General features: G+C 27.7%; 1 protein-coding gene across 1 annotated transcript; it reads left to right on the top strand.

Annotated features, from left to right (window-relative positions):
* The first annotated feature begins 860 nt into the window (after positions 1–860).
* LOC130815888 (uncharacterized) lies at positions 861–7,489 on the top strand. Its single transcript, XM_057682402.1, has 6 exons — positions 861–959; positions 2,425–2,599; positions 4,515–4,681; positions 5,017–5,305; positions 6,205–6,377; positions 7,096–7,489. The coding sequence occupies exons 1-6, from the start codon at positions 935–937 to the stop codon at positions 7,248–7,250; spliced, it is 984 nt and encodes a 327-aa protein (XP_057538385.1). The 5' UTR covers positions 861–934; the 3' UTR covers positions 7,251–7,489.
* Positions 7,490–11,381: the final 3,892 nt, after the last annotated feature.

Below are 11,381 nucleotides of genomic sequence, written 5' to 3'. Positions count from 1 at the left end.
CTACCTTTAGGGTCGGTCCTGATGATAGAATTGATATTTTATAATCATTGGTTTACAAATTCATGGTGAAATTAAAAATTGGGCCCGTTAAGTGTCGGGGTCTTAGGCGGCAGTACTTCTTACCTACCTTTATGGTCGGTCCTGATGATAGAATTGATATTTTATAATCCTATATATTCGGATCAATGATTATAGATAATATTTCTACGTCTTCTTTGATTATTTTAATACAATGCAAAAATTAAAGTGAAAATTTTTTTATGTATTATGTAGTAAAACTAAAATAACAGGGTATTCTGAATTCATTAATTTTTTTGTTGACCATATTCGAACAATTTGATTTCAAATCATTATCAACCCCTCTCATGTGTGAATAAGATTGTCGCACCGTGAGACGAGTTCATACGAAAAGTTTAATTTAATTGAAATATAGAGCACGTCTCACGGTAAGACTTATTTTTGAATTATTAAATGTAAGTTTAGTTTAATTTAATAAATGTAAATTTAGTGTAATGTATGTTAATATAACTACTACTTTCAACGACCTATTTTTGTAATATAATTTATCCTAATTATAACATTTTCAACATATTTCATTATCATAACATTTGAATATCTATTATGGTAATTTAAAATAAATTACTTCCTTGAACCACCCATATTTCTATTTTCTAATTTAAGGGAGACTTGACTGTTGAGGCTAATTTCCAATTCTGCGGCCTCAGTGTTAGATATATTCATTTTTTATATTAAGAATAATGGAATTTTTAAAGTCGTATGCAAATCCATATTTTATTTCTTCATTCACATGGTTTTAATGAATCTATTTAAAGCAAGCAATTTGCAGTTTTCCAGAGAAGAGACAAAAGTGTACACTCTAATAATTAAAGGATCCTTTTATTTCTTTCTGCAAAAAAACTCATCAAAATTCATCATGCCGGGTTCAACATGGAAAGGCCGTAAGTGTGATCTTCTTCCATATATTTTCAATTCATTTATTCCTATAGATAGATTTAATAAAAATTATTTACTACAATTTATATAAATCAAAAAAAATTCTATATATGGATATATTTAAACTCAAGATCATCTATGTTAAATTTTGTTTGTACTTAAAGAAATTTATAATTTATCTATAACTATTATTAAAACAAAATACTACTGGAACAACAGTTTTAAAATTGCTTACGTGTCTCTCAATAAAAATTTTCCCTCCAATACTCAATGATGATGTCATTGTTTATTATGAATACTATTTATATCTTTGACTTTATTAATTTCTTATTATGACTATAATATTATCCATACTGGTAAATTTTATATTTTTATGTCACATCATTTAATGTATTAGAAAACTATATATATTATTTTTTTTGAATTATTTATAAAACCTTTTAAATTTTATTTATTAAATGCATATTATTTAGTGTATTGAATATTTTAAAATGATTAAAACATAATAGTATAATTTTAGGGTAAATGTTTACAATCCTTAGGGCTGTACATAAAAATTAACAAGTCTTCTTTATCAATAATAATTTTTAATTTTCAAGAGAATCTAATCTAAAAATTAGAAAACAATTAATACTTTATATAATGATTTTAACTTCCCAAGAAATAATAAATGATAAAATAATAAAGTATAATTAGATGTTTATGTTTCCAAAGCAAAAAAAAATATTAAATTACATAAATTAAATACATTATTAGGATTTTTTTTGTTAGTTATACAATTAATTACTTAAATAAAATGCTTAATTTTAATATGATTTAGATTGTGACTATCTTTATGTAAGTCACTTATATTTTTACGACAAAAATTACTTTTTTCGTTTAAAATTTTATAAAATAATTTTACATATTTTTATGTTAAATTTGATTTTGAAATAAGTTATTAATAGTTGTAATACTTTATATAAATTCATGTAATAATTATTTTTGTTAGCATAAATTGGTATTTTACTTTTTATGAAAAAACTCATAATTTCGTATTGTATATTCTAGGTAAATAAAATTATATTAAATATATAATCAATTTTTTTTCTTTCCTTATGATTTATTTGTCATGTACTAATAAATTTTCACAATCATCTACACACACAATGCAAAATATGATATAAATCATACAATGTATGTAATGTATACAATTATTTTGAGTAAAATGAAATATAGCTATAATATAAAATTTATTTCTTAAAATTTTAATTTCTTAATTTTAACAAATATATTATAAAATTTAATAAAGTTGTGCACGGGCACACTATCTAATATTCCAATATGACAAAAGTGAAGAGACAAAGGAAATTTCTTAATACTACCTAGGTAGCTTGATTGAAGAACATATATTGGTAATTGGTATTTAATTAATTAAATAATTAATGATAGTATTAATTAAGTAAGGCAAAAAGTGATCATTACATACAGGAAACTACAATTTTGATATTGCTGATCCAAGCAAACCAGTCCTGACATTCAGATCACGGAAGCCCTCCCACTTCATCTTCGAAATTGATTCTTATGACAAACTTGAAAGTGCACTCACAGCGGCCAATCTTGACGTATTCGAAACACCCCAATTTGCTGCTGGGGGAGTTGAATGGTATCATTATTTTGTTTTTTGAGTGAACTGCTGGTATCATTATTTATTGCTTTTAAAACTACTTTTTAATTTATTATTTTTTTTGAATAAATTGTTTTTAGCTTTATTTTTTTGGAAGGTTAACATTGTAATTTAACAAGTTTCTTATCTTTAATATACTAGCTAGGGTCTAGGAGTTACTTTTTATATTTCACCTTGAAATAATATCCTCCTTGTTTTTCAAAGAAATTCTCATTTGTCCCCTTAGGGTATTTTATATATTTGTTGTCCCGTAAAAAAAATTTTTATTTATATCAAAAATTTTGAGTAAAAATAATTTTATTTATAATCAGTTTAATATTGTTATAATACTTATGATCCTCAAATATTTTTCACTAACACTATTTTAACATTTTTATATTTTTTATGCCTCTACATGATTCTCAATTTATCACTAACTTTATAAAAATACTTTTTATTAGTAGTGGTCCATGTATTTTTTTCACTTTTTAAAATATTTTTTATTGTTTATGATTCTCACTTTATCTCCATCAAATTTATTCTTCAATAAAATAATATATTTACTATCTAAACGGTTTTATTTTGTTAATTCCAAGAACATTTCTTGTGAAAACTTCATTACGGGACCGAGAAAATAATAATTTTTTTAATAACTAAAAAAGATTAATTAATAAGTCAATGTTTATTTATTTATTTGAATGGGAACAATAAAGTTATAAAAAAGAGTAAATTTTAAGAGCCAAAGGGCAATTGTTGATATTATTATTAGGATATTATTTCAATTTTTTCCCCATAATAATATCAAATGTTAATTAATCATGAATAATACAAACAATAAGGTGAGTTTTCTACCACAATAAAGTTATAAAAAAGAGTAAATTTTAAGAGCCAAAGGGCAATTGTTGATATTATTATTAGGATATTATTTCAATTTTTTCCCCATAATAATATCAAATGTTAATTAATCATGAATAATACAAACAATAAGGTGAGTTTTCTACCAAAATCCATTTTCATCCGCTATCTGTAAAACAGGTCATTTTTACCAAAAAAAAAATAATTAATTTAAATTAAAAAAAATCTCACCCCATCCCCTTCTTTCCACCTGTGCATTACCCCAACCCCCACCCTAGCACGACCGCACCATTGCAGCCCCACCTACCTTCCCACTATCACCCCATCATTTCCGGCGACCCACCACCACTACTCTTATCAACAACCCACTTCTAATATTTCAGTTCTTATTGGTATTCACTTGTGTTGGTGATTTTTTGAGCAATTAACTCCATTTAGTTTCATGAAAGTGTTAGGATTGTTTGATTTGATACTTATAACTTAATTAAATAAAATTTAAACCTCAAATGCAAGAACAAAAACAAGCTTCACTGGTAATTCTCATCTCTTTCTGATCTTTTTTCTTGATTTTAATTCACTTAAAGTTTTTACTCTTTCATTTTAGAAATTGTTAATTTGAAGGTTTTGTTTCTGAGGGTTGAGAGTTGCACAGAGGTAGGAGAGGGGTGGTGGAGTCATCGGGGAGGGGTGTTAGAATGATCGAGGCCAGAGGGGTGGTGCATTGGTTGTTGAGAGGTTGGTGTTAGGATAAGTTAGTGAAGATTTGGGACAGAGAAGGGTGGTTTTTTCTTTTTTAAAGATTTTATTATTAATTTTTTTTTATAAAATGACCTACAATTGTGAGTAAATAACAGGTAAAGTTTGCCAGTGGAAAATATACCTATTACTTGTTATTTTTCAGGATTAATGAATACATCGTATTATTATGGAGAAAAAAATTAAAATATTATATTATTTACGGTAATTTTTTCTTATTATTATAAATATATAAAATTGTCCAATATAGATAGAAAAAAAGAAGATGGTCATCTCTTATATCTATGGTTCGCCTGAAATTCAGGGCGCTACGTATTTATCCTAATGGGAATAAAGCAAGAGGAGGTGACCAACACGTCTCCTTGTACCTCACAAGGAAAAAGGATCCCGTAAATCGACCCAGCGAAGTTACTGTGACCATAAAATTTTTTATACAAGATCAATTATCGGGTGAATATTTAGTGATCGAAGGTAAGCACACCATTACATCATTACTTTCAATTTACCATGTTTAATTCTCTAACACTATGTGGAGGGTAATTCAATAGTAATTAGCTCTTATATAATGATCAACCATTATTAATTTAACAAATATTATTCGTAAAACTTTAATATATATAAAGCTTAAGGATATTGATTATATACTTATAAATCATTCAAGTCCTTTGCTATTTTTAAATAATTTAATTGCATTAATTAATCCTTTTTTAAAAAACTAAGAAAAATCAATATTTAAGATTTGATGCTTATATTATTTCCTGTTTCCTAAAAGACAAAAAGTGAATGTTTTGATTAATACTCCACAGATTTGGGAGAAAGGAGTTTTGACGTGCGAGATGCAGAATGGGGAATTCCGAAAGCAATAAAAACAGATGATTTTAAACTACCATCAAATGGATTCTTGGTTAACCACAAGTGCACTTTTGGAGCGGAGGTTTACATTACAAGTGGTGAACCAAAATATTCACAGATATCAGTTGTGAAAAATATTCCAAAACGCATTTATGACGTCACATTCGACCTAACTCCGCCCCGTTCTGAACCGTTGGAATCTGAAACTTTCACTACTAGATTCGATGGAGAAGATTATACATGGTGCGTATGTGTATACGAATTTGCCACACCCTTTTACTTTTTTTCTTTCTTTTTAATACTTAACTTCGTTCTTATTTATTTGAGAATGCATGCTCTCACATAAATATATAAACTACGTCTAATTACCTATACATTTAAAAGATATGCATGGAATATAGTGTTTCCTTTTTGTGATCCGTTCATAAAAGATAAAAGATTTTTTTTGCATTGGGAATATATTGTAACGGAACCGACTCAACTAAAAGATTAAGCTATTGGTTAAGGACTACTCTAACACATTCCCTCATACGAGAGCCCTTTGGGCTAGGAGTATGGATACACACATGTGCTGAATATTTCACTTTAAATGAGGGGTGATTGAGATTAGAACCCATGATTTTTTTTGTCATGCTGGCTTTTGATATTATGTCAAGGAACTAAATCAACTAAAAGCTTAAGCTAAGCTTATGTCCCATGAAATATTATATACTTTAACATATATTATAAGGTGAAAGTAGATCGTCTTGATTGAATTTAGTGCACACTACATCAAGTGTAAACTTATTAGGGAGTATATATATATATGACTTAGGAAAGAGACAATTAAAGAGTATACTGCACAATATTTTATTGTGCACTATGTATATATATTAGAATCATTCACTTATTGGATTTAAATTTTACCTTAGTTAGAAAGTAATATGAGTACGATTATTACATATTTTTTTTCTTCTCTCAAGTAATCATGTAATTAGTCAATATAAAAATGTTTGACTTAGCTTATTCAGCTTTAGTACCTTCAAATTATCAAACGTACGGAAATGAGAGGCGATGTTTATTTTATTTTTAGTATGTTTTGATACGTTTTCCCTTAATATAATTCCTCTAATTTTGTTGGTTGAGAGTTGAAAAATATGCAGGAAACTAGTGTTATACAGAGATGGATACGAAGAGGGATCTTCCACCCACCATTCACTATATATGAAACTCCTGGACAAAAACAAGCTTTCCGGTGGAAAGAGCATGCTTGTTAATTTTAATTTACGCATCCTTAATAATGTTAAGGGGGATTACGAACATGGAAGGAATGCTGGTAAGTATTTACATGCATTTGGTACTATATTACTGTTCCGTTTATTTTTAGGTTTCAGAGGAAAAGCTAAAAAATAGTCTTAAAAACTTAAGATCTCACATAACTGTATTTAATTTATAAATTAAGAATAAAATACAAATTAAGAGTGATAAATAAATAGTAACAAAAAATAAATAGGACTAATAGATAGAATAAGAACTCACTTGGATTGAGTGTAAATATTTAAGGGGTAAAAAAAGTCAAACTAATGGAATAAAGGTAAGTTAGAGGTGCAACAGATGTAATTGAAATATTTGTGAATTAGGTAGAATAAGAGTGAACAAAAAAAAGATGAATAGAAAAAGTTGATGATTTTCCTCATTTGGAGAAAAATATTCCCTCATTCTTCCCTAGGATAAATTTATACTCAAACATGAGGAACACCTCTTTAACCACAATTACTCCAACCATGATTAAAGACTCTAAATCAACCTAATCACCACATTTATATTTTTAGATAATGACTCGCCACTCTATTTTAATCTCATCCATATATTTTAATACTATTTTATTTTCATCAACACAATTCATTCTCTCTTTTCATTTATTACTACTTTTCTAAGAACAACTCATTTCTTCTTTAATACAAACAAAATGGACAGAGTAGTCCCCTTCATATACAAAAAAAATATTTCCCTTAAATTAATTTATGATGGATTGGATATATTATGTGTTACAGTTCTTGATTGGTACAATTACAATAAGGATACTGCGGGTTATCCTACATTCATGCCAAGCGGATATCTGTTTTCTCGGAGATACAAATATGTGGAAGACAACAATGCATCTGTGCAAGTCACTTTCAATTCAGTTTTCTTATCTCACCTTTTATAAGCCCAGCCCGGGCCAAGACGCGATCCATCCGATCGATCCTCTACGTGTTTAATTTCCTTATAAATCTTCTGTTGTATTTTATTGTATTTTCCTTCAAAATAATTGAATGTTTGTTTGGTTATTTACTTTTATGATTCTTAATTAAACTAATGCCCTTATTTGTTGTTTATGGTTAGTTTATTACTTAAATTATTATACTTATTTTTAAGTTTAGTAATGATAAATTAGCTATTTTATTATTTGTTACTCTCAACTCTCAAGAGCTAATACTCATACTATTTTTCCTTTAACATTTCCTCCTTTACTATGTATGTCTATTTATTTTTTATATCTTGATGGTCTATTTGATTAGTGGTACTATATGGTACTAATGGGAATAATTTATAGTGTAAATTTCATCAAAAATTTCATGTCATTCCCATAATAAAACTTCGATCATAAAAAAGTTTTTTATATACAAATTTCCATTACTACCTAATATCACATCTCTCAATAGTAATGCATTGAAATGAAATTTAGAAAAAGAATGAGATAATTGAAGTTGGACAAATATAACCATCAAGGTAGCAAAGACATCTTTTCATTAGATGAGATTTAGGCATATTGGGCCAATATTAATATTTTTACTTAAACAAGTTCTCCCTTTAATTTTTACATAAATTTAATTAATATCCATATTATACTGTGTACATAATATAATGTCATTTATTAGAGAAGGTCTTAGTAAATAACGGTTATTTGTGAGATTGATAAATCAGCTTTATGTGGTAGGATGTGATAGGGTGAGAGTTTTGTTATATTAATTTGTCTTTTCGATTGTGTTTATTTTAATATTATTCTTTTTGCCTTTTTGTGATAATTTACAAATCATGATTATTAATTAAAAATTTTTGCATTTATTAGATGCATATATATTTTTTCATCTAACCCTCTATTTCTCTAACCGTAAGCTAACACATAGTTGTCTAACAGTGAGGCCCCAGAATTGGAAATGAGCAGTTGGGGAAAGATGCTCGTCCAGCTTATTTTTTAGTAAGGAATCAATTCAAATGAATATACTTTTAACACTTTTAGATGGTTTCTCCTGTAATTTCCCAAACATTCTTATAATTGAAATAGCCTCATGAATTATTTATGATCTTCATTTATTTTGGTCGGTTCGGTTGTAAGAATATTATTTCCTCCAAATCATGTTTTCATAACGTGAATAATGAAAAATGGCTTTTCACGAATGGTAGGAGTCTTTGTATTAGAAAAAACTCACAATTAGCCTCAACAGTCAAGTCTCCCTTAAATTAGAAAATAGAAATATGGGTGGTTCAAGGAAGTAATTTATTTTAAATTACCATAATAGATATTCAAATGTTATAATAATGAAATATGTTGAAAATGTTATAATTAGGATAAATTATATTACAAAAATAGGTCGTTGAAAGTAGTAGTTATATTAACATACATTAGACCAAATTTACATTTATTAAATTAAACTAAATTTACATTTAATAATTCAAAAATTCTTGTATGAGACGTTCTTACCGTGAGACGTGCTTTATATTTGAATTAAATAGCCTAATAATAGAAACTTTTAGCATAATAGACCTTTCGTATGAACTCGTCTACGGTGCCACAATCTTATTCACATGAGAGGGGTTGATAATGATTTGAAATCAAATTGCACATTATTGACGGTTACTCAAATTTTAATTTTTAATTGTGATTTGTTTCTTTTTGAACGAGTCATTTGTTGTTTTAGTAAAATTTATTGCATTTAAATTTATTGATTAGTAAAAAAACATACAAGTCTTGTATGAGACTATCTCACTATGAGACGGGTCCATATAATTAGTCTATTTCTTTACTTGATTACTTTAAGATCTTAAGTGATTGTTTTAATGTTATAAGTAATCACTCTAAGACTATAAAAATAATTATTTTAAAATTATAAATGATCACTTTAATGTTATAAGTGATCATTTTAGACAAAAAAATGTATATTGACCAGCTCAATAAAGATGATCTCACCATGAGATCATGTCATTTAAAAATTAGTGAAAAAAATAATAAATTTAATGTTTTTAATAATATATTATAAGACGAATATTAAAATCTCAATGATCAACTTAACATTTTAGTTGAATTAATTCGCTTATGTAATATCATAAAATAGATAATATTCGGAGCCTTACCAAAAATGTAGTCAATAATTGAGGCCTTTATCAGTTTTATTAGACTTAAGTTTAAAATTAAACGGTATATAGTGGTTGTCTTTAGTTATAAAAACCCTAGCTTTTATACTTTGATAAACAAAAAACATAAACAATCGTTAAACCCATCTTGTCATTTGCATAAAATAAAATAAGTCATTTATTTCTTTTTTACAACCAAATTTGTGATGGGAATCTTCAACTTAGACTCCGAACATTTATTCTTGCGAAGTGCGGGAAAGAGTCGATTAATGGTGGTGAAGTTAACAAAAGAAGTTCATTCCATTTTTGTCGAAACGAAGGATTGGGAAGTTGTAGAAATGATAGGAAACATGAATTTTGATACCTTAGAAATATTTAGTCATAAGATTACAGGACATGATCTTATGAGATTAGCTACTAATCTTAGCCAATCTCGTTTATGGGTTAGTATGCAAGGAATTAGTTTCTTACGAATTGGAGTAACTACCTCATCTATTTTAACTACATTGTTTAATCAAATTAAAACTTTGTTTGATTGGGCTGAATTTGGGGTTAAGATTCCCAAATCATTGAAGAATGATGATAAAGAAAAAGAAGAGTTTGATGAAAAGATAAAGAAATTTGAACAGAAGGTTCAACAATTGACTGATGATGTCAAGAACAAAGTAGAAGAAATTGCGAGATTGAGTAGATCAAATAGCAAAGAATGACAAGAATTTGACGAAAAAATTAAAAATCTCGAAAAAAAAGTTGAAAATTTGACGAAAGATGTCAAGAACAAAGTAGAAGAAATTGCGAGGTTGAATAAATCAAAAAGCAAGGAACAACAAGATTTTGATGAAAAAATCAAAAATCTCGAGAAGAAAATTGAAAATTTGACGAAAGATGTGAAGAACAAAGCAAAAGAAATCGAGAGGTTGAATAAATTAAATTCATCATCTTCATCTTCATCGGCGAGAACTACAGTAGTGACTCAATATGATCAAATTTTACACAAATGGAGACGTCCGGTGTGGTCGATCAGATTTAATATGTTAAATTCTATGCCAACTTATAGAGCAGTAGATGAAATTGTTATAGGTAAATTTCCAAGTGGTATAAATGTTTATGTGAGTGATGGTTCATTCCAAAAGGATAATTGGTGGTTTGTAAAGATTAAAGACGAGGATTGGAACCGTGAATTGGTGTTTGCGTTTTATGGAGGTATGTATGGATTGGTAGCACTACTGCATATTATGGTGCTAATGAGCTCAAAATTCCATACAACAGTTCTGCAATATTTACAGCCAATCTTCGTTTTCTTGCTGTTGCTTTACGTGGTTACGGTGCTGTTTTCGGGTTTTGCTATTATCATCAATAAAGTGTAATAATAAATAAAGTATAATTTTATGAAGGTTGGCTTTCTTAGTACCGTAATAAGACAATTTTTGATTTGTCAGCGAGTTTTTAATATTTTGCGTTTTAACATTGAAAGAATTCAAACATTTAAAATGACGTGTTAAACATTAAACCACAAAAATGTGTATTTAAGTTCAAAAGTGATTATTTTAATTGCAATATTAAACTCCATTTACAATTCTCTCGCAATGAAACCATCTGAAATGAGAATTTCAATTTTTTTTTTAAGGATTTAATGGTTAGACTTATGTAAATGAGAGCTTGTGTTGTGTAGATTAACCATTTAAAGGGAAAATTTGAACAAAGTAAGCTTTTTTAAAAAAAATTCCCAAAGTGAGTTTAGGAAAATTTTTGTATCTCAAAAATAGGCATTTTCTAGTATTATTCGCTATTACTAATAGCGAGCAATTATTAAAACTGAGTCAAAAAGTCAGCCCAACAATCGCCCATTATTACTAGCAAGGGGCGATTACTGGGCTGACTTTTTAATTTATTACTGCCTTAAATTGGATGTTAATGGCCTGTTGTTACTACAGCGGACGATTAC

This window comes from Amaranthus tricolor, chromosome 6 (assembly GCF_026212465.1).
Source record: "Amaranthus tricolor cultivar Red isolate AtriRed21 chromosome 6, ASM2621246v1, whole genome shotgun sequence".
Taxonomy (NCBI): Eukaryota; Viridiplantae; Streptophyta; class Magnoliopsida; order Caryophyllales; family Amaranthaceae; genus Amaranthus; species Amaranthus tricolor.
The sequence above is the reverse complement of the archived record's forward strand: the minus strand, read 5'-3'. Positions and strand labels throughout refer to the sequence as shown.

Bases quoted from the DNA above. Each gene is read 5' to 3' on its own strand.
- LOC130815888 (XM_057682402.1), top strand. From the start codon at position 935: ATGCCGGGTTCAACATGGAAAGGCC. The intron at 4,682-5,016 runs GTAAGCACACCA...AATACTCCACAG, and splicing joins TGAATATTTAGTGATCGAAG to ATTTGGGAGAAAGGAGTTTT. The intron at 5,306-6,204 runs GTGCGTATGTGT...AAAAATATGCAG, and splicing joins GATGGAGAAGATTATACATG to GAAACTAGTGTTATACAGAG.